The sequence below is a fragment of the Schistocerca nitens genome, chromosome 5 (genome assembly GCF_023898315.1).
Source record: "Schistocerca nitens isolate TAMUIC-IGC-003100 chromosome 5, iqSchNite1.1, whole genome shotgun sequence".
NCBI classification, from domain to species: Eukaryota; Metazoa; Arthropoda; class Insecta; order Orthoptera; family Acrididae; genus Schistocerca; species Schistocerca nitens.
In genome coordinates, this window is record NC_064618.1 from 738,114,222 (window position 1) to 738,139,006 (window position 24,785).

Genomic DNA, 24,785 nt, shown 5'->3' on the forward strand with positions numbered 1-24,785 from the left:
CGATACAGTTTAGTAACATGATGATATATACCTCTCAGGATCCTTAGGAAACCTAACAAAAGACAGCTGTGGTGTCTTCTTCCTGTTGTTGGTGCAATTTATTGCGCTACAAACGCTCCCGCCAGTAAAAGCCATTGTATAAATCAAAATAAACAACCACTATTTTTCACGATCGCGCCGAACTCACAGTGTAACCTACCAGCCGCTTGGGGCGCTGCTGGCGCTGTAGATAACAAAATCGAGGCGAAGTGTCGCGACTGTTATGTTAGAATGTTAGATTGTGGCGTCTACTGTGCTTTTTTAAGTGACAGGCGTCTAAAGCTAGCGAAATGAGGGATGCTCAACTACCGGACCTACCGATAGATGGCTCTACCAGCTGATTACTGTCGTCTGTATTGCCCTATATTGGTGTTCTGTGGTATTGCCCGCCATATTCGAATTTGACAAGAAGTTTCTCTCGGTGTGTACAGTGTATAAGGAATTAAGGATTATCTAAATGGTGATTTCTTGTTCCGCTTTCAATTGTACGAAGCGATGGAGTAAGGAAAGTGACTTACCATTTCACAGGTAATAGGACTACCGATACAATACGATAACAATACAGACTTAGTGCGTTTGCTAATTCGATGTTTTTGAACAGGTTTCCTCTAAAGCACCCAGAGCTGCCAAAGAAGTGGATTATTTCCGTGAAGCGGAAAGATTTTAATCCTACGTCTTGCAGTTTACTTTGCGGAAACCTTTTCCGACAAGATGATTACGTAGTTAGCCCTGGAACGTGGAAGAAACGTCTCAGACCCGAAGCAGTACCATCAGTTTTTGACTTTCCGACACATTTGACGCCACCAAATAAACAGCCACGACGACATGTTGTTAGGATTTTGACTGACAACGATGCTTCTCCATTTGAGGTAGCTAATTAATTTCCTTGCTATGTGTGTGCTTTTGACTTTTGTGAATTTATTTCGTACGGACACAAATGGGCTACATAGGTCTAAGCAGTTTTGTAATACAGGTCCATATTTTTGTTTTTAGCGTTCTGTCCTGGAATCCATGCTCGATTTGCCCACTGCAGAAGCTACTGATTGCGTGGAGAAAATTGTCAATTAGAATTCTTCTGTGGAAAGCATGTCCCATTTATCCAATGCAGAAGCTGCGAATTGTGTCGAAAACGTTAGTATAAGGATGTTTTCACACCCCCAGTTTTCTTATATTTTTTCATCAAGCCTTGAGTTATTTCAATCACATATAACGAAATTATTTCTTTATTTCAGAGTGCAGTTGGTTCTTAAGTAATTGATTGTGGTATACAGTCGAAAGTAGACATTGTGCACGAATTAAAACGTAAACTGAAGTGCGTCCGTGAAAAACTTCGAAGAGAGAAGAAAGTGTTTTCCCTGGATGAAATCACAAGTTCATTGAAGGAGAAGGGGTATCTTCCTGAGAAGTTACATAACTTCCTCAATCATCAGAAAGGAACACAAGTGGAATTAGTGTGCAATTTAGTGAACAACTCTCTCTTGTCAAAGGGTAATAGATACATAACAAATGTGAAAATGTTTGCGATGACTGTGTACTTTTATTCACCAGTAACATATGACTACCTGCAAAAATTAATGCCTCTGCCCCATAAATCATTGATTTCCAAATGGGTGGCAAGTGTAGACTGTGAACCTGGCTTCTTAAAAGATGTTTTTAAGTACATTGATTTGAACCCAATTGTAAGGGACCAGTTCAGCGATTCATGTCTAATTGTAGACAGTATGGCAATTAGGAAGCAAGTAGTTTGGGACCAAGGAACTAAGCAATACTCTGGTTTTTTAGACTTTGGTGGGGAAGTGCCTCAGTCAAAAGAAGTAATAGAGGCATCTGAGGCTCTGGTTTTCATGCTTGTTTCTATTAAAGGCAAATTTAAATGCCCGATTGCATATTTCTTTATCAGCGGTGTACAGGCAAATAATCAGGCCACACTGATAAAATCTGCTTTAGAGACGCTGCATAGTTCTCGCATTAGGGTTTGGTGTGTTACATGTGATGGCTGCAAGGTAAATATAAGCACTTTACGTTCACTTGGCTGTGCTTTAAATTTTTTCAAGGGTGATTTTAAAAGCTACTTTCCTCATCTTGTGGAAAAATACAATGTTTATTGTATCTTGGACATGTCATGATTAAGTTTGCCAGAAATGCTCTAGCAGAAGTATCTGCTATTGAGTCTCCAACTGGCATTATTAGATGGCATTTCATTGGGCAATTGAACAAGGTACAACAAGAAGAAGGTATGACATTTGCCAACAAACTATCAGGACAACATATAAGTTATGTAAATAGAAAAATGAATGTTTCATTCGTTCCACAGACTTTGAATTCTAGCGTGGCAGATAGTATAGAGTTTTTGAGGGGGGTTGGTGATCCAAATTTTAAAGTAAGTGAAGCAACAGTAGAATTTTTGTATTGTATTGATAGGATTTTTGATGTTCTGAACTCCAGAAATCCATTAGGTAAAGGGCATAAGAGCCCCCTGAGACTTTACAACAAATCTTATTGGCTTGGTATTTTCAGACACACTGAAAATTATATCAAAAGCTTAAAAGTCATTGGTGTTCCGTTGCTGCTTCATGCAAGAAATACTTTTGCTTTTGGGATAATTTTCAATATGCAATCAGTCAGACACATAGCTCTGGCAAGTATGCTTCGTGTTGAATCTCCTCTGAAGTATTTGCTAACATATAAACCGTCACAAGACCACATACAGCTTTTTTTTCCTGCATTCGGTCCAGAGGTGGTTGGAACAACAATACAAATGCATACCAGTTCAAATGTGCCATGAGAAAGTTGCTCTTGGGTAACAGTGTCACTGCAATGAATGGGAATTGCTCGAATTTTAATGTGTGTTGTTTGCCACCTGTTTATGATTTTCGTGCAAGAAAGCATGTAGTAGAAAGTGATGAAAGTGCTGCAGAAAATGAAGTAGAGAAGTGGTGTGCACTTCTTGATGATAAGATTAAGTTCTCATTTTACAAGCAAAACATACTCTATTATATTGCAGGGTATGTGTCATTGCACCTTTCAAGGCAGATCACAAGCAAAGATTGTCTGCACATACTGAAGCCACCAGTAGTTAAATCTGCATTAGAATGTGATTCTCTCTATGCTTTTCCCAATATGGCTAATAAAAACGCATTTGTAAATTTTGTTAACCGGGGAAAACTGGTTAAAACAAGTGACTGCATGTACTCTGTTGTAGAATACCCAGAAACTGTTTCAGATGTTTGTGATTGCTGGGGATATGGGACAGAAATATATGCAGGCCAAGATTTTGCATTGCGTTAAAAATAAATTTATAGATTACCCATTTCCTGCTCTTGGTCATGATTACCATTATGAAATTAGGATTGAGGACTTACATGAGACTCAACTTGTCTGTAAGATTGCATCCCTATACTCCTGCATACGCTTAAAAACATATGGAAAAAACGCCTGCTGAGAAAATTTTAAACAACAAATCAATGTAAGGCAGAAGTTAAATAAACTCATATTGTTTAATCATGTATAGTGCTCAAATTGGAAAAGATTATGTAATGGAAAATTCCATGCAGATGGGTGTGACATTTTGACAGATTTTTTAAAACTATTTTGTCAATAGATTTGTTGTTGTGTGAACTTAAAAAGATGAATCACATTGAAGTAAAATTAACTCTTTACGTCCTGTGTAGATGTTGTAACAAAATTATAATTGTTTATTATATAAGCTTATTTTAAGATGTTTGGTGTTACAAAATATGCATTTGCATTAAAAACAGGTGATTTGTGTGAAATTAATGAAAAAGAATGTTCTGAGACTTATTTGACAGATGTCTTTAAGTGTGAGAAAATATTTCCCTCAATAACTATGTTAACTTGAATTTTTCAATTTAAGAAAACAGTTTAATCACAGGATGAGTGTGATCTAATGGAGTATGCAGTGGCCCTATGTTTCAAACAGTAATGTTTGTGGATACTCTGCAACATAAGAGCAATAAAATTGTTACTCTGTTAATTCTTGTTTTAATACTTCCTAGAATGAACACAATGTTCCAATTGATCATAAGCATTCTTATTACTTTAGAACCTAATTTTCTGAATTTTGTCTTTATTTTGCTAGGATGTCTTTTTATTATATTTTCCTGTGTTGAAGGGGGTGAGGGAAGAGGATGCAAATAATCATATAGAATTATCTTTCTAGCTCTATAAAGTACAGAATACAGTGATTACAGGAACACTTGGAAATCTAGAAAATTTCAGTATTCATGTTACATGCCTAATTTTCATCAACATTTACCTTAATTATATGGTTACACTTTTTGCTGATTTGAACTGTGTACTACATGTTAAAAAGATTTTGTTTGGTCATAGTAATAAAAGCATTTCATTTTGTTAGTTCATATGTCCCATACAGATTTGAAATTATCAAGTTATGATGACAAAGGAAGGAAGTAACATTAATGAATCTTACTTCACAGAAATTGTGTAACAATGGTTACACTTTTTGCTAGTTAACTTTAACATAAACCATTTAGTTTTCCATTAAGAGTGAAAGCAGTTGCACGAGTCACGTAAAGAACAAAGTTTCCCATAGGGAACTAAAGTATTTTATGTTTGAGTTATTGCAGACCCAAAGTATTGTGATCTTCATATTTCTATTTAAAGAACTGTGTAACTCAAATTCAGACATTTTGGAATCTGTACATACATGTGTGTAGCAAGGTACTTTTCATGTGCCATGTGGAACCTTTAATTTTCTGGTTTAAATATAATTTATTTCATGAATTACCTTTAATACCAACACTGTCTGAATGCATTATTTACCATTTAGAAGAAGAAATATTAGTGTACAGAATAACAAACCTCATGAAAAATGCGAGAGATTGTTCTGTACAGGACTTGGAATGGCTCTTTATCAATAGCAGGTATAAAGAAGGCTTCTATTAAATGTTCAGAGAAACCAGTCAGTACCTCTTAAGTCACCATAGAGGTGATACAGTAATAAAACAATTTACTTTTTCAGAATTTCTGCTAAGTATTGAAAGTGCGAAGACCTATTCAGTTAGTATTTGCTTTACCAATAACCTGTAGTACAAGCACACATATAAGCAGGTAATCATGGGAGTCAAGAGTTATGTTAAAATTAAAGATACTGACTGTTATTACTTGCTCACAAAGCACTGTAGTTGCTGTACAGTTTATGCTGTATGTGGTGTACCCAATGTGATTCCTGGAGGACATAATATTCTGTTAGCCTATGGGAGTGCACTGGTACCACACCTATTGAAAGTACGTTTTGCTGTGGAATAGTTGTATCAGATGTCTGTACCAGAAATCTCCACTGTGACACCATGTTCTTGGTATGCTATTATTACAGGAATATTCTTCACACTGAGGAGGAAGCATAGTGAGATTTTCTTTTTCATCATTTCCAACATTGTACACAGCTTTCTTGTATTTTTATGTTATCACATTTTTCGCTTGATAATGGAGAGGGGGGGGGGATTTAAGCGAGCTTTCATAAAAACTGAAAACTCTACTTGTGTCATTTGTTATTTTCAAAATGTTACTCTCTTTCCAAATACTGTTCTATTTCTTCAAACCAATTTTGAATTTCTCAGGTTATTACATATTATTTACTGTACATTGTCCACCAATACTTCTGTTGTTACCGGATAGTTTGTAATGTGGCACTAACCTTTGTGCCACTGGTATTGGCTAGTGTACTTTTGCAGATAGGACAATCAACTGGACTAGAATGTCCTGTCAGTATAGGACAAATTCAGACAATATGGAACTTTTTACACTTAATTTGCAATATAATGTCACCCTTGTCTCACACAGATTGTTGCAGCCATTGGGGTGCCTGTCTGGTCAGCTTCTGCAGCTTTCGCTTTCAGGTTTGTTTTTTGCTTGGGCCGTATACTGACAACCAGTCATTCCAGTGATTGACACCATGTCAAAGACTGCAAGATTCACAGAAATAAAATTCCATGGTTGTAATTCAAAGTGTAATTAATTTTGCTCACTGACATGTTTTGAATTCAATTTTAAAATAAAACCATGGTACCAATCATTGGGTGTCGGAAAATTACAGTTTTAAGACATCCCAACCTTAAAATTAACAGCTGTGATCGAGGTTATTTTCAACAAGTTCCTTCACTTCCTACGTCATCATGGATCAGTCCAATATAATATTATTACTAGACTTAACTTCCAAATGATACAAGTCATGCATTTAAGAGGAGCCTTAACGTTGGCCTTTGTGTTTGTCTCATTTAAATGTATTTCTTGTGTCGTATCAAAGACTGAAGCACTGTTAAAAACTGGTGCTTCTACCTTATCACTCAGTTAAAATACACCGTGTCATGTACAGGCGTTAATAAAATCATGGCATTTAAATTTCTCATCAAAGAGAGAGAGCCAAATTCGTAGGTGCATGTTGCAATTACAGTGTCACCATATATGCAGATCGGTAATGCGTCACTTCAGATAAAGAAAAAATAACGTTTTTTCCGTTTATCCGTAAGTAATACTTTAATAGTTCAGTTGTAATTTCTGTTTCAGTAAAGATACCCCTAAGCAAACGATGTCAACTTTTTTTCAAGAGACGTCTTCACTGTTTTCCACACTTGATTTTCCGAATTATACCTGTAGTTAAAAGCTTTGGCAAGTAAGGTAATTTGTTGACCTGCATTGAATCTTAAACAGTGTTTTAAAACGGGCAAATACGTAAAGCACTCATAAAATTAATAGTAAACAATTTATAGGTCAGCTTGTCAAACTTTCAAAACAAACTCGAATTTAGGAATTTCATAGCAGAACTGTCACTGTTTTTTCTCGCTAGATTAGAAACAATTCATTATGTTGATGTGTAGATATCTAGAACTTCCAATATAAAATACTTATGAGGGCGCAGAACGAAAAACATTTTCATCCGTGTTTTGAAACTTCGTTTCTTGCCAAATTCAGATATGGCGGACACTCAATGTCTCAATGATATGATCTCTAGACCGGCACGCGCTAGAGCCATCTATCGGTGGGTCTGGTAGTTGAGCATCCCTCATTTCGCTAGCTTTAGACGCCTGTGTTTAAGTGGCTTCACTGTTGGAAGTCTATCTTTGGTAACCTGAGTGTTCAGAATGTGAATTCATATGCGCTCTTAGTCAAATAAATAAGTTGTGGTATACTAACAGTACGACTAAGTGCTAGAAGTCCTTTCATTTGTTCATTCATTCATCCGTCCATCCACCCATCCAAGTTTGAAACCTTGCGAGTTAGTCTGTTTTTTAGTATCCTAGATTCTTATCTGATCCGGGATAGTATCCAGAATGCTCTACGTTGTTGGTTTGGGGCTGAGCGATGTGAAAGATATCACAGTAAAAGGATTAGAAGTGGTCAGAAGGGCTGATAGAGTGTACCTTGAGGCGTACACATCTATTTTGTGTGATGGGAAGGAGGCGTTAGTACGTTCAAGTTAATTGTGTTTTGAATGAAACCAGTTTTTGTTTTCTTTGTAAGTAATTGATAAAACTTTGCAGGAACAATTTTACGGCCGAGACCTGATTATTGCGGATCGTGATTTAGTTGAACAACGGTCGTCCGAGATTTTGGAAGCAGCCGATGTTAAAGATGTTGCTTTTCTGGTCGTGGGCGATCCGTTCGGCGCTACAACACACACAGATTTAGTACTTCGAGCGAAAGAAGCAGGGGTTGAATGTAAAGTAATTCACAATGCTTCTATACTGTCAGCGATAGGATGCTGCGGTCTACAGGTACAGCTGTAGTAATTTCTATTTTTCTCGTATATAATGCCCTTATATGAGGATTTTCAGTGGCTCAGGTGGAGAGGAGGTTAAATGATCCTGCGTATATTAATTATAAGCAAGTTGGCAATAATAACATACAACATATGTGGGAGTAAAACAGTTTGTCATTGAACATAAAGATTTGTTCTGTGGTATTAAAAAACTAAGGAGATTGTGAACGATACATATTTGACATCTTGTATACACAGCTACATGTAATGTGATTTTCATGTGACAAATTTGAACATAATACACTGTTGTTGTTGTGGTCTTCAGTCCTGAGACTGGTTTGATGCAGATCTCCATGCTACTTTATCCTGTGCAAGCCTCTTCATTTCCCAGTACCTACTGCAGCCTACATCCTTCTGAATCTGCTTAGTGTATTCATATCTTGGTCTCCCTCTACGATTTTTACCCTCCACGCTGCCCTCCAGTACTAAATTGGTGATCCCTTGATGCCTCAGAACATGTCCTACCAACCGATCCCTTCTTCTGGTCAAGTTGTGCCACAAACTCCTCTTCTCCCCAATTCTATTCAATACCTCATCATTAGTTATGTGATCTACCCATCTAATCTTCAGGATTCTTCTGTAGCACCACATTTCGAAAGCTTCTATTCTCTTCTTGTCTAAACTATTTATCATCCATGTTTCACTTCCATACATGGCTACACTCCATACAAATACTTTCAGATAAGACTTCCTGACACTTAAATCTATACTCGATGTTAACAAATTTCTCTTCTTCAGAAACGCTTTCCTTTCCATTGCCAGTCTTTATTTTATATCCTCTCTACTTCGACCATCATCAGTTATTTTGCTCCCCAAATAGCAAAACTCCTTTACTACTTCAAGTGTCTTATTTCCTAATCTAATTCGCTCAGCATCACCGGACTTAATTTGACTACATTCCATTATCCTCGTTTTGCTTTTGTTGTTGATCATCTTATATCCTCCCATCAAGACACTGCCCATTCCGTTCAACTGCTCTTCAAAGTCCTTTGCTGTCTGACAATTTACAATGTCTTCGGCGAACCTTAAAGTTTTTATTTCTTCTCCATGGATTTTAATACCTACTCCGAATTTTTCTTTTGTTTCCTTTACTACTTGCTCAATATACAGATTGAACAACATCGGGGAGAGGCTAGAACCCTGTCTCACTCCCTTCCCAACCACTGCTTCGCTTTCATGCCTCTAGACTCTTAGAACTGCCATCTGGTTTCTGTACAAATTGTAAATAGCCTTTCGCTCCCTGTATTTTACCCCTGCCACCTTCAGAATTTGAAAGAGAGTATTCCAGTTAACATTGTCAAAAGCTTTCTCTAAGTCTACAAATGCTAGAAACATAGGTTTGCCTTTCCTTAATCTTTCTTCTAAGATAAGTCGTACGGTCAGTAGTGCTCACGTTTTCCAACATTTCTACGTAATCCAAACTGATCTTCCCTGAGGTCGGCTTCTACCAGTTTTTCCATTTGTCTGTAAAGAATTCACGTTAGTATTTTGCAGCTGTGACTTATTAAACTGATAGATAATACTCTAAGGACACATATACCATCAAGAGCATGGGGCTATTTTCATACTCTGTTTACTGGGGTTCTGATGCGGAAAAAAACCAGTTGACATAAACGTGACTCAAGTCACCTCGAGCAGTATCAACATGCTTCATTCAACAAGTTATAACCAATTCAACACTCATTCTTGCCTTAACTGAACCAGTACTTCATGTTTGAGGGTTCATTAAACTGCTGTTAATTCATTGCAAGTTCTGTAGTGTAATTATCAAATTCCAAATGTTGGTGCTGGATAATAATTGTAGGTTAGTACACATGGTAGTAATAAGATTCACAATTTCCTCTCAAGATGAGGAGGAGTAGGAGGCTTGCTGGATCATACCCAATTTTTTGACCATGGCACAGACAGCCATCAGTCACCTTGATGTACTCCCATAGTTTTGAATGGCAATAACGCTTATTCTGTGATCATAGTATTACCTATGTTTGGCTTGGTGATCAGTATATGAATTAAAACAGCATTAAGTGGAGTAGCATTTGCTTATAATGAATTACTTTCCACAAAAATATGTGAGCGCTGTAAAGAATGAAGTGTGGCAAGAAGTTCTTGCAAAGGTAATGGTATGTCATACCAAAAGATATCAATTTTCCTTTAACAGAAATACTGTGCACAAATTTTATACGACCAAGTTGATACAATTGTGTTGATTTATGAAGTAATGTAATGAGGTTACTTGAATAGGTTGATATTTTATTATGTTGACTACTACAAACACAGTGATTGATGTTTCGCCGCCAGGCCCGGCCATGGTGCCAAATGTGAGACCCTGATGGGGCCAGTGATGGCAGTGAAGATGTTAAGTAAAAGTGTTTCCCATGACTAGGCTAAATACTTATCCTTGCACATTTTCCTTCTTTATGATTTGTCTTCCCTTCTCCATCCCTTTGTCTTGATCTAGCCAGCCCAGCTCTCTGCTGGTTATTTGTTTAATTTAATTTTTTGCCTTCTCGTATTTTCTTTTCCATAACACTGGGTTACGTCCAGCTTCTCAACTAGGTGTACATTGCTTATTGTACTGTTATTCCTCAATAACCTCGAACAACTGAATTTAACTTATATGACGTGGCATTTCCATGTTGAGTAATGTAAGGATTTTAGCGTGATCATCATCAGTTTTGATGGATTTTGCACTGAATATATCTAAAAGACTTGCATGAACTTGAGCTGATTTTCAGGTCCATATATAAATTGGTGTAGATCATCTTCTGCTAAGCACTACAGTCCTTGGAGAGCCTTGACTTTATCTATTTTCCACCATACTTCTCAGTTTTTTCAACTGTTTTCTACCCTTGGACTCCCATACTGGTGAGATTTTCTATTACATCATCAATCAACTTTCTTCTAGCTCTCCCTTTACACTAAGCTGCATGGGTCACACTTCTCATCATTTTCTTAAATTGTATTCTATCTTCCGCCATTCCTTTCATGTGCCCTGGCCATCATATTCATTATAATTTGACAAATTTTGCTATATTTCTTCCTTGTATTAATGCCTATACCTCAGTGCTATGATGTATCCTCCAGCCTTCTTCCTCATTTATTGGACAAGAAATTTTATGTAATACCTTTAGTGCAAAGGTTCTTAAAGTATTCTTGTCATCTTTTGACCCATATGTGACAACTGTGTGAACTCGGGTGTTAATTACATACTAAGAGTTTCATCCTTTTGGAACAAGACTGGTTCTGAAGCGATGTAGATAAGCAAAGTAAGCTCTGTTCTCTGACTGCAAGATATTAAGGATCCCAAGTAATTAAAAAAGGACAGTCCTTTGAAACACATCCTATTTATATTTATCATCATCAAATCATCCTGAATTATTTTGTTTCTTCTCACATCTATTATTTCTTCTGCAGCATCATTAATTGTTTTTATCAATCCCGCTCCACCTTGCACCTAATCCTGCTGGAGGCTCTTCATTGCTCAATTTAGTGTTAGTTGGTATTATTTTTATTTCATTGGGAGTTTTAAGTTTTTCTATATTACATTTCATCCTCTTTTCTGGTTCTGTTTTTGTTTAGTAATGGTAGTTTCTTTCTCAACCACAAAGTGATCTGAGTTACAATTTGGCCCTTTGCAGTTCTATATGTCTATCATTCAGGTGGATTGGCTGGCATTCACTAAAGTATGGTAAAGCTGGTTGACTATTTCAATGACTGCAGGCTTTCATGCACACAGACAAATCCTTTTGTGTGGGAAGCAGGTGCTCTTAATTATTGTGTTATTCTTTGCTGCAAATTGGCACTGTAGAACTCCATTCTCGTTGTTTTCTTTGTGCTATGATTGTTTTCCAGAAACTCCTTGTTGTTGCTCATTATTCCCTATTTTTATATTGGAATGACCTACTACTAACATCAAATCATTCTTAGGTACCACATAACAAACTTTTTTCAGGTCTACATAGAGCTGCTTTTTTATATATCACCCTTTTCCTTCATTGGTGCATGTGCATTTATTACTGATATGTTCCCAAATTTCCCTTTTATTGGCTGGCCACACATGAACAAATTTAGCAGTGGGCTAAATATATTTCCAGTGGATTCTTGAACACTTGCAGTCCCTAACTGTGTGTTAGTGGAGACACGACCATCCAACCACTTAGCCACAGACTCTGTTGCAACTTCTGAAATCCATTGCCGACGGCCTCTAGCCTGTTGAACATGCACCACAGTCATGGGTCCATGGATAAATTGTGGACATCTGCCAATTTGCCCCCACACACAAATGGACCTGGCCTGCGGATGGATTGGTGAGACTAGATCCGACAGGCGAGGACTGTACATTAGTGGGAAATAACGGGCCTCAGATTGTGTGGCCAGAGCCATCACAGATACCAGCGTTACAGGCCCACAGTTCTGACCCATCATAGAAATCCACTTGTGTGTGGCCAGCTGCTCCAAGTCTGCACATTCTTTCATTTATGGGTTCAATTTCTAATAAGCCTTTCCTAGTTTTCTTCATTATTATAAACCCTGTTCCAAACTGGCCGATTCTTTCCTCTGGCCCACTAGATACTAGTGAGTCCTCAAGTTTGTCAGTCTGCCGATCCCGTGCCTTTTTATTCCTTGTAGCTGTAGATCATACACACAAACTGAATGTGAACCAACTGCACGTACAGTTACACATTACCTGGAATATAATTCACAAAATTATGAAAATCCAATTTCAGTCAATTTATTTTTTAACCAATAAACACTTTTTCATATAGCTCAGTAGCAAGTAATATTCTCTCAGAACTTTTTCTCTGTCTACTCTAATGGAAATAGCTCTTTCTCTGTGGACAAATTTGACTAAGTTATTGGGCTTAATAAATTTCCAAAATTCAATGCCAAATGTTTTAAGCCCACTTCTTTTCATGCTTTCCCTTTGCACTGTCCCAGTCAGTATTGCTTTTTTCTGTTTCATTTCTTTGTGAAACACAAAATTCATCCAGTCTTTTTCATGGACCAGTCCTGGGGAATTATGGTCAAAATAGGATTCCTGTATGATTTGTATATAACTTTTCATTTTTTATCAGCTTGTAATTAAAATAATTAAAAATTGTTTCCTTGCAATCGGTTGCTACAATTCACTATGATCAGTTCCATGAAGTACATCAGTTTTCTTCATAATTGCATTTTCAACATGATGCATGTTTTACTTTTTAGTGAAGACTATAATAATAGAATCTTCAACATGATGCAGATTTTGCATTTTAGGGAAGACTAGTGCTTCTTGATAAAAGCATATATGAGCATATCGAAACATAAATCACCTTGTCCATTAAGCAGCTGTTGTTCTTCTAAAGAAAATTCTTTTAAGGATTTGTACACAGTTAAATGGCAAACAGAATTTACAACATTTTCAAAACTACAAGAATTTAACTGGTCTACTTTAATTTCATACCACAAATTCACTTCTGACATTGCTATGACAAGTTTCAAGTCACTACAGGCAGTAACCTTATTTTGGAATCTTAAACTCAATGTATAGAATAATTCATGAATCAATGAAGCCGTAAGGCAACACTGCTTCAAACACATTTTGCAAAAGAAACAGGAGTCAGGCATATGTTGAGCAATGAGTTAACAAACAGTATGTAAATGTACAGATAAAAGCCCAATACTTGAACAAAATTTCAGATGAGGTGGCCTTGGAACAAAAATAAGTGTTTCACGTAGATGTAAATGAGTTCTTTTTGGCACTATTAAAAATTAGAAAATCAGAGGTGACAGTTTTAAGATACATAGTACCAAAGATAGGCAAAATTGGTACATTTTGGCATTTTTGGTTATATTTGGTATCTGTTAGCAAAATGGTAACATGTGTAGGAAATTTCATAATTCATTAACTTCCTGACTGGCAGAGAGACACTACTCTGACAGATGGTCACGTTTCCGGTGCCCTTTAATCGCTACTTAGCTGTTGTTAAAATACGGGGAAAATTTTTAAGCAAGCCTCAAAAGAGATTTGCCATGAGCATATGTGTCTACAGAATGAATTTTCACTCTGCAGTGGAGTATGCGGTGATTTGAAACTTCATGGCAGATTAAAACTGTTGTGCCAGACGAGACTCAAACCCTGGATCTTTGCCTTTTCCATGCAAGTGCTCTACCAACTGAGCTATGCAAGCATGACTCGTGTTCCATCCTCACAGCTTTACATCCACCAGTACCTTTTTCCTGTCTTCGAAACTTTGTGGACGTTCTCGTGCATATCTGTGGGACTAACAATTCAGAAAGAAAGGAGTTTTCATTCCTTCCAGAAATGTAGACATGAGGCTATGCTAATGCTAAATCTATTACCACAACCTTAATTTTGTATTCTGCAACTCACAACCAAACTGTCACTTCCGAACCAAACCTTGACTTGTATTAGGTTATCACTACAACAAAATTTCAGGAAGGGGGACTATCGCGCACTAGCCCAACTCTGACATTGGGAATTTCATCTGTAGCAGATACCTATAATTCATCTGCATATTCTTAAGTTTTAAGTTCTTATATAATCATGTGTCCCATGACTCTTGTTTTCTTGCTTTTTGGCCTTGTTTCAATGTAACAACTATCCTGTCTTGTCTGAGCCTCCTATGTTAGTTGTATGTTTTCTTCCTCTGTCCCAGTTTCTGTTTGCACATGGTTGACTGTTTTGCTGTTTTCTGCCGCATTCTGGTTTTTGTGTTTGTCTATGAATTTGAAGGATGTTATCCTTGCATTATTTGTAAATGTATGCACCATTGTGTTTGATGGGTATGGAATGATGATAATTAAAAACATGATGGAGTGCAAAGTAATGAATATATGAAAAAAACTTACTAGTGAAAAATATGTTAACGTTAGGTGTGAAATAGTGTGTCCCAGAGAGAGAGCATGGCATCAGTACTGTAGTAATGGAACTGTTCGTAGGAAAAATCAGTTTAAAATTAAATAATAGCGAGAAAGAAATCCAATAACAATAATTTCATTATCTTCCATGAACATTTCCATCATATGCACAGTGCTTTAGAGAGTTTTGTTTGTGATTGATAATGGTGTAACTCACTATAATGTAAGCACTCACAATCTCTTCAAGGTTTTGTTTAATTGACAGGCACATAAAAAGGAACTACTCCAATATCAGTTTCAAACAATCTTTCAGTTCAGTTTTTCATGTCCTACACAGAGTTTTTCAGTATCACAGTGCTGTTACATGATGTATTCCAGTGCAGATAATGAAAGCTGAAAGTATAGTCATTGAAAATAATTGCATAAGTTGAAAAGTTACAGCTGTTATCAATCTGAAGATTGGCTTTGGCATCACAGTGCTTTAGTAGGTGTGATCTTATTGGTGGTAGTATGCCTTTGCTTTCCTTAGACCTCTGTAAAACTTATCTAGCCAGTTATAGTGAGACCTACAGTATGATATGATCTCTGAATGCAGAGATCTTTCTGCCCTCGACTGCGCCATAGTAAGGATTTCAGGTCAAAAGATGAAGAGAAAAGTTGTTTGCCAAGTATTTGGTGTGCTCTAGCGTGGGCAAAGACTCCTTTAAGATGAGTAAACCATTGTTTTTTATTGCATGCACTGAAGACAAGGTTTTTGTATCCCCAGGTACTTGAAAGATGATGGTGAACATGATGAACAGTCTAAGATGTGTGTCTTTCATCAAACTTTGCCATGTACTGGCTATAACTAGCCTGAAATAAATCCAGAGGCTCATCTATGTTAGGGATTTCATTCTACGAATGACAATGAATTGCGCAAAGTGCCATGGTGTGAACTTCATCTAAACCCTCCACTATCACCATACACATATAAAATGTTTGAGGTTTGGGAATATTTTTTTATACTGTACCTGTGAGCCCGAACTATGTGGACTACGGAAGATAAATACAAGAGGGAACTATCTTCTGTGTGAATTAACTGCTCAGGAATGCACTCACATGGATCACCAGCCTGTCCTGCATTTGAGAAGGAGAAAGGGACGCAAAATAGAAAATGATCAACTGTCTGATATACCTAAATGATTAACAAAGAGATAGAGGGGCTGGCCAGTACTTAGCTCAGTACAGCCGATAGATACACATAAAACAGAACTGAAAATTTATGTTCCTAGCTTTTGGAAGAAATGTTCCTTCATCGGGGAGGAGAGAGGGGAAAGAAAGGGAAGAAGGGAAAGGAGATTCAGTTACTCACAACCCAGGTTATGAAGCAACAGGGAAAGAGGGTAGCAAGGATGGAGGCATGGTTGTCAGAGGGAAGGGGAGTTAATATTGTGACAGTCTTTGACATAATCCAGGTAAGGTGATCAATACTTTACTTCCAAGTCCTAGTGCCATCGCCACACAGACAACTCACATAATAGAGAAGACATCTCCTCTAGGGTCCAAAACTTAACTATGATTTAAAACCACCTGATCACTGCAGCCAGATAATCACCATTTTTCTGTGGCATCCCCGAAAGAAAGATCCCCAACTGTGGTTCCTCCCTTCGAGATCCCCAAAAGGCTCATACCAATGCACTTATCTTCTGTTTCTGCATTGAAAGGAGTATAGCTGTCACATCCATGATACTTTATAAGCCACTCTTCCTCTCTTGGGTGTAGTAAGTCGTGAGGACATAGGAAAACTTGGTCAGTTTAGGCTGGGTATTCATTCACTAAAGCCTGGGATTCCAAGGCTGGTGAAGACTGTCCTGTATAATTATAAACTCTGGATGTGCTTCAGCAATTACTTTGTGCACTTTGGAGTATTGTTTGTCACAAGGATATAGGATTTTAGCTTAACAGCCCGAATTTGAAAGTAGGTTGCAGTGATTTTTGGTTGCCGTTAACTACTAATTCCAACCTGCTGCCTTTTACTTTACTGATTAAATTAATAGAGTGTATTTCTTCATCATTGCAAACTACCTCATCTCTGCAACTTCTCCTGTACTGGCAGCTATGAAATATTCTCAAATCCAACTTTCTTCTAACCAGTAGAATGTCCTCCTTCATAGATATGAATGTATTGAGCCTTGTTGTAAAGCATGCAACTACTTCATGTACAATGCACATACAGGCATAACCCATTGACTCTTTCAGATGTACAATTAATCCAACTCTGTGTAGACCTGTCAAATTAATGGTATTTTCTCTTCTGTGACATCACCCTGTCATGGTCTTACACTATGTGATCAAAAGTATCCAGACATCTGGCTGAAAATGACTTAAAAGTTCGTGGCGCCCTCCATCGGTACTGATGGAATTCGATATAGTGTTGGTCCACCCTTAGCCTTGATGACAGCTTCCACTCTCACAGGCATATGTTCAATCAGGTACTGGAAGGTTTCTTGGGTAATGGCAGCCCATTCCTCACAAACTACTGCACTGAGAAGAGGTATCGATGTCAGTCGGTGAGGCCTGTCATGAAGTTGGCATTCCAAAACATCCCAAAGGTGTTCTATAGGATTCAGGTCAGGATTCTGTGCAGGCCAGCCCATTACAGGGATGCTATTGTTGTGTAACCACTCCACCACAAGCCGTGCATTATGAACAGGTGCTCGGTCATGTTGAAAGATTCAATTGCCATCTCCGAATTGCTCTTCAACAGTGGGAAGCAAGAAGGTGCTTAAAACATCAGTGTAGGCCTGTGCTGTGATAGTGCTGTGCAAAACAACAAGGGGTGCAAGCACCCTCCATGAAAAACATGACCACATCATAATACCACCGCCTCCGAACTTTACGGTTGGCACTACACAGGATGATGTTCACCGGGCATTTGCCATACCCACACCCTGCCATCGGATCGCCTCATTGTGTACGCTGATTCGTCACTCTGCATAACGTTTTTCCACTGTTCAATCATTCAATGTTTACGCTCCTTACACCAAGCGAGGTGTCGTTTGACATTTACCGGCATGATATGTGGCTTGTGAGCAGCCGCTTGACCATAAAATCCAAGTTTTCTCGTCTCCCACCTAACTGTCATAGACTTGCAGTGGATCCTAACGTAGTTTGGAATTCCTGTGTGATGGGCTGGATAGATGTCTGCCTATTACCTATTATGACCCTCTGCAACTGTCAGTGGTCTCCGTCAGTCAACAGACAGGGTAATCCTGTATGCTTTCATACTGTACATGTCCCTTCATGTTTCCACTTCAATATCACATTGGAAACAGTGGACTTAGGGATGTTTAGGAGTGTGGAAATCTCGCATGTGGATGTATGACACAAGAGACACCAAATCACCTCACCATGTTTGAAGTCCGTGAGTTCTGTGGAGCACCCCATTCTGCTCTCTCAGGATGTCTAATGATTACTGAGGTTGCTGATATGGAGTACCTGGCAGTAGGTGGCAGCACAATGCACCTGATATGAAAAACGTATGTTTTTGGAGGTGTCCGGATACTTTTGATCACATAGTGTATGTATTCCATGGCACACAGCACATCTCATAGGTGGGACATTGCAAAAACTGCTCTTGTAGTCCCATCTTAAACACATGTGGCATCCATCTGCACCAGAATACCGTACATGCACAAATAGCAAAAACTCTCAAACAGTGTGTCCTAAATTACTTAACTAAAATAAAGAATACTTTCATGGGTAGCACTCATCATTCGTTGAAATTGTCCAACACATCACTTTCATTGAGTGATACATTATAACACATATCTCTCTCCTTAGGCAAATGATTTGGAAAATTGAAAACCATTGACATATGCCTTTTATACTAAACGTTGTTTCATGTTATTTAATTTTAAAGTCTTAAATCACTACATAGTCATTCCATTTCTTATTCCTTACATTTGAATCACCCACAAGGAATTGTTAGTGACTGTTGTCATGTAACTGACATGGAATTATTTCTGTCAGATTACATGAACATGTCAACCAGATAAATCACTCATTTGATATGCACCGAATGAGGTGTTGCAGTGATTAGCACACTGGACTCACGTTTGGGAGGACGATGGTTCAAACCCGTGTCCAGCCATCCTGATTTAGGAGTGAGGTGGTGCAGTGGTTAGCACACTGGACTCACATTCAGGAGGACAATGGTTCAAACCCGTGTCCAGCCATCCTGATTTAAGTTTTCCATGATTTCCCTAAATCACTTCAGGCAAATGCTGGAATGGTTTCTTTGAAGGGAACAGCCAACTTCCTTCCCCATCCTTTCCTAATCTGATGGGACCCATGACCTCACTGTTTGGTCCCCTCCCCCAAATCAACCACCAGCCATTTGATATCCATATCATCCGCTATTTCTTTATACCGGGTGATCAAAAAGTCAGTATAAATTTGAAAACTGAATAAATCACGGAATAATGTGGATAGAGAGGTACAAATTGACACACATGCTTGGAATGACATGGGGTTTTATTAGAACCAAAAAAATACAAACGTTCAAAAAATGTCCGACAGATGGCGCTTCATCTGATCAGAATAGCAATAATTAGCATAACAAAGTAAGACAAAGCAAAGATGATGTTCTTTACAGGAAATGCTCAATATGTCCACCGTCATTCCTCAACAATAGCTGTAGTTGAGGAATAATGTTGTGAACAGCACTGTAAAGCATGTCCGGCGTTATGGTGAGGCATTGGCGTCGGATGTTGTCTTTCAGTATCCCTAAAGATGTCGGTCGATCACGATACACTTGTGACCCAGGTAACCCCAAAGCCAATAATCGCACGGACTGAGGTCTGGGGACCTGAGAAGCGAAGCATGACGAAAGTGGCGGCTGAGCACACGATCATCACCAAACAACACGCGCAAGAGATCTTTCAAGTGTCTAGAAAATATGGGGTGTTTTTTGTTCTAATAAAACCCTATGTCATTCCAAGCATGTGTGTCAATTTTTACCTCTCTATCTACATTATTCCGTGGTTTATTAAGTTTTCAAATGAATATACTGACTATTTGATCACCCGGTATGTATGGACTAGCCACAAAGAGGACTGTCAAACATTTCACATCTCTATGATTCCAGATAAAGCACGGTTTAAACAGAGTTTGAAAGACTTTTTGATAGGCAACTCCTTCTACTCCATAGATGAATATCTTATTAGAGACTGGTAAGCCAGCTTATGAAAGAATATCTCTTAGATTTCAGTTTTGATAGCACTTGGTCACAATGGTCACAATTAGGTATTTTGTGTGTGATAAATTTATTAATAGTGCATAACAATGTTTCATTCTGACAGTGTGTTAATTCTGTAAATATTAGCTGTTCCAGTTTACCGCATTGTATTCACCTATTTCGACAGTCTCCTGACAGATGGTCAGGGTACTAAGTATTATATTCAAATGTTTTGTGTTATACTTTCCGACATGTTGCACACCCAAGAGAATCGTCTCATTTTTTGGGTCGTGGAATGAAAACTGAATCTAATATCTAATCTAATCTAGTTTAAATTATCATTTCTTGAGTTGCGCAAGAATATTCATCACACTCAATACCAAATATCTTCTCCTGTTAACCAATTTAGTATTATCTTAACTTCATCTGGTTAATAAATTTCCAAAATAAATTAGGCCTTGTTATCTGTACCTCTTACTTGGTTTCACCTTCCCTTTTAATAAGCTAAGAAGGAAAAAAAAAAATATTTACAAGTCAAGCTAGCCTCTTCTACCAATTTTTATGGCCCCAACCATGTAGATTTAGGGTACCAAAGAGAGCATAAATTCCCATAGTCCAAAACTCATATGCATACTATGCATATATAAGGTGCCAAGGAGATCCAAGTATCTTTTTTCAATTAACTAGTTTTTCACCAGACATGTCTGGAATGCATCACGGTAGATAAAGGTATCTGTTGTACGATTACCACAAACCAGAGGAGTCGTGCACTGAGGTAACAAATGTCATGAGATACCTCCTAGTACTGTAGTTTTTGGACTGTAAGATGCACATTAATTTGTAAGCGATTTTTTTTTTTTAAAAAAGTAACATTTTTACCGTTTTTATTATTATACTGCAAAGCCAGACTAAAAAAAAAAATTCGTAGTCTATAAAACTGAACTGACCTTTAAAAGCCTGAAAATGTCATCTGAACTTACTTCTCCTCCTCCTCCTCCTCATCATCATCCTCTTCATATATAAAATGGTCTTCACTGCCATCAAGAGTGTTACTTATGCTGAACTTCTTAAAATATTTAACAATAATGTTGTCTTTCACTCTAGAAAATGTCTGTTTTATCCTCTGACTCACTAGTTTGATTGTAGGTAATTTTAGAGCTGCTTTTGGCATGAATTCATGTTGTGTTTCATCCAACATCCATTTTTTCCTTTCCTCTCTTGTATACACTTTAAATAGTTTATTTATCAAGACATCAAGAGGTTGCAATTATGAAGTAAATCCTCCCAGAATACAGATTGCCAGATAGAGATAGGTTTCCCATGGCATCAAATTTATGGCCATTTTTAAAACTGGAAGTAATTTTAAGTCAAACACGGGACATTTTTATATTAATTTTGAGTATAAGATGCCTGAATTTTGGCAGAAATTTTTCAAAGAAAAAGGTGAGTCTTATAGTCTATAAATACGCTATTGTATCAGACCACCTTTTGCCCACTACAGTGCAGCAACTTGACATGGCACGACTCAACAAGTCATTGGAAGTCCACTGCAGAAGTATTGAACCATGCTGCCTCTACAGACATCCATGATTGCGAAAGTGCTGCCAGTGCTAGATTTTGTGTATGACCTGATCTCTAGATTACGTTCCATGAATGTCTCATAGGATTCATGTAAGGTGATCTGGGTCACCAAATCATTAGCTTGCATTGTCCATAATATTCTTCAAACCAGTCGTGAAGAGTTGTGACCCGGTGACATGGGACATTGTGATCAATAAAAATTCTATTGTTTTTTGGGAACACGAAGTCCATGAATGGCTCCAAATGGTCTTCAAACAGCTGAACATAATTTTCAGCCATTGATCGTGTAATTGTTCACAATAAGCAAAGTCTTTTCTGAAGATTTGAGAGGAGTGAGATTACAATAAACTTTTTAGTTTACTTATCTTTTCTTGTAGAGTTGGCTCCAGTTATTCTTGTCTAGGTGTCTGATTCTTGAAGCTGAAATTCTCATATTTTAGGTCATCGTGTTTGACTTGATCTACATAATTTTGAAGATCGTTGATGCAGAATTTTTGTTTTTACATTAGTATATTTTGTCACATTTTAGTGTATCATGCAGTCTTTTTAATGTTCACTTTAACAAAGTCAAAATTGCATTGTTGCCAAAAATACAAAAATTTGTCCACATCAGAGGCATGCTTACTACTACTTCACCCTCTGTAGTAATAATCATATTCCAAAGGGTTTACAGTTTTCTTGACACATGAATTTCTATTAATTTTGATTATTATTTCATAAATGAATCCAGAAATAAACAGAAATTTTAAGTGTTCCACACAGTTCATAATTTCAAATTGTTTCTTTAAAAAAACTATTTTAACTGTACATTCAGAGCTAGTGCTTATTGATTGTGATATTCAGAAATAAAGTAAACCCTTTTCATAAATTTTAGCTTGAAATATAACATATTGTATATAAAATTATATGAAAGTTTTCAGAAAAGCAGCAGAGATAATATTCACCTGTCCAAAATTCGAAAAATAATGGTGGTATCGACAACTACTGTATCGTTACAATATCCCCCTCACATAATATGGAAACAATGTGATTACAGTATTTTGTGACCTATAAGGTTTCACACCCCCCCATGAACCATAGACCTTACCGTTGGTGGGGAGGCTTGCGTGCCTCAGCGATACAGATAGCCGCACCGTAGGTGCAACCACAACGGAGGGGTATCTGTTGAGAGGCCAGACAAACATATGGTTCCTGAAGAGGGGCAGCAGCCTTTTCAGTAGTTGCAGGGGCAACAGTCTGGATGATTGACTGATCTGGCCTTGTAACACTAACCAAAACGGCCTTGCTGTGCTGGTACTGCGAACGGCTGAAAGCAAGGGGAAACTACGGCCGTAATTTTCCCGAGGGCATGCAGCTTTACTGTATAGATAAATGATGATGGCGTCCTCTTGGGTAGAATATTCCGGAGGTAAAATAGTCCCCCATTCGGATCCCCGGGCGGGGACTACTCAGGAGGACGTCGTTATCAGGAGAAAGAAAACTGGCGTTCTATGGATCGGAGCGTGAAATGTCAGATCCTTTAATTGGGCAGGTAGGTTAGAAAATTTAAAAAGGGAAATGGATAGGTTAAAGTTGGATATAGTGGGAATTAGTTAAGTTCAGTGGCAGGAGGAACAAGACTCCTGGTCAGGTGAATACAGGGTTATAAATACAAAATCAAATAGGGGTAATGCAGGAGTAGGTTTAATAATGAATAAAACAATAGGAACGTGGGTAAGCTACTACAAACAGCACAGCAAACACATTGTTGTGGCCAAGATAGACACGAAGCCCTCACCTACGACAGTAGTGCAAGTCTATATGCCACCTAGCTCTGCAGATGACGAAGAAATTGAAGAAATGTATGATGAAATAAAAGAAATTATTCAGATAGTGAAGGGAGACGAAAATTTAATAGTCATGGGTGACTGGAATTCGGTAGTAGGAAAAGGGAGAGAAGGAAACGTAGTAGGTGAATATGGATTGGGGGTAAGAAATGAAAGAGGAAGCCGGGTGGTGGAATTTTGCACAGAGCACAACTTAGTTATAGCTAACACTTGGTTCAAGAATCATAAAGAAGGTTATGTACATGGAAGAAGCCTGGAGATCCTGACAGGTTTCAGGTAGATTATATAATGGTAAGACAGAGATTTAGGAACCAGATTTTAAATTGTAACACATTTCCAGGGGCAGATGTGGACTCTGACCACAATCTATTGGTTATGAACTGTAGATTAAAATTAAAGAAACTGCAAAAAGTTGGGAATTGAAGGAGATGGGACTTGCATAAACTGACTAAATCAGAGGTTGTGGAGAGTTTCAGGAAGAGCATAAGGGAACAATGGACAAGAATGGGGGAAAGAAATACAGTAGAAGAAGAATGGGTAGCTTTGAGGGATGAAGTAGTGAAGGCAGCAGAGGACCAAGTAGGTAATAAGACGAGCCCTAATAGTAATCCTTGGGTGACAGAAGAAATATTGAATTTAATTGACGAAAGGAGAAAATATAAAAATGCAGTAAATGAAGCAGGCAAAAAGGAATACAAACGTCTCAAAAATGAGATCGACAGGAAGTGGAAAATGGCTAAGCAGACATGGCTAGAGGACAAATGTAAGGATGTGGAGGCTTATCTCACTAGAGGTAAGATAGATACTGCCTACAGGAAAATTAGAGAGACCTTTGGACAAAAGAGAACCACTTGTAGGAATATCAAGAGCTCAGATGGAAACCCAGTTCTAAGCAAAGAAGGGAAAGCAGAAAGGTGGAAGGAGTATATAGAGGGCCTATACAAGGGCAATGTACTTGATGACAATATTATGGAAATGGAAGAGGGTGTAGATGAAGATGAATTGGGAGATATGATACTGCGTGAAGAGTTTGACAGAGCACTGAAAGACCTGAGTCGAAACAAGACCCCCGGAGTAGACAACATTCCATTAGAACTACTGGCAGCCTTCGGAGAGCCAGTTCTGACAAAATTCTACCATCTGGTGAGCAAGATGTATGAGACAGGCGAAATATCTTCAGACTTCAAGAAGAATATAATAATTCCAATCCCAAAGAAAGCAGGTGTTGACAGATGTGAAAATTACCGAACTATCAGTTTAATATGTCATGGCTGCAAAATACTAACGCGAATTCTTTACAGACGAATGGAAAAACTAGTAGGAGCTGACCTCGGGGAAGATCAGTTTGGATTCCGTAAAAATATGGGAACACATGAGACAATACTGACCCTACGACTTATTTTAGAAGCTAGATTAAGAAAAGTCAAACCTACGTTTCTAGCATTTGTAGACTTAGAAAAAG

The 24,785-nt window shown here is 37.9% G+C and overlaps 1 protein-coding gene across 6 annotated transcripts in view; it reads left to right on the top strand.

The window, feature by feature from the left end:
• Window positions 1-269: 269 nt before the first annotated feature.
• Window positions 270-24,785, top strand: part of LOC126260967 (diphthine methyl ester synthase) — a 125,480-nt gene continuing 100,964 nt past the window's right edge. For 5 of the 6 annotated variants that reach the window (XM_049958491.1, XM_049958493.1, XM_049958494.1 and 2 more), the window contains exons 1-2: window positions 7,110-7,484; window positions 7,560-7,793. In XM_049958491.1, coding sequence (XP_049814448.1) covers window positions 7,350-7,484; window positions 7,560-7,793 — 369 coding nt within the window. In that variant the 5' untranslated portion in view covers window positions 7,110-7,349. Of the gene's footprint in view, window positions 298-7,106; window positions 7,485-7,559; window positions 7,794-24,785 lie in introns of those variants that run through there. The other variant, XM_049958492.1, reaches the window with a different exon arrangement.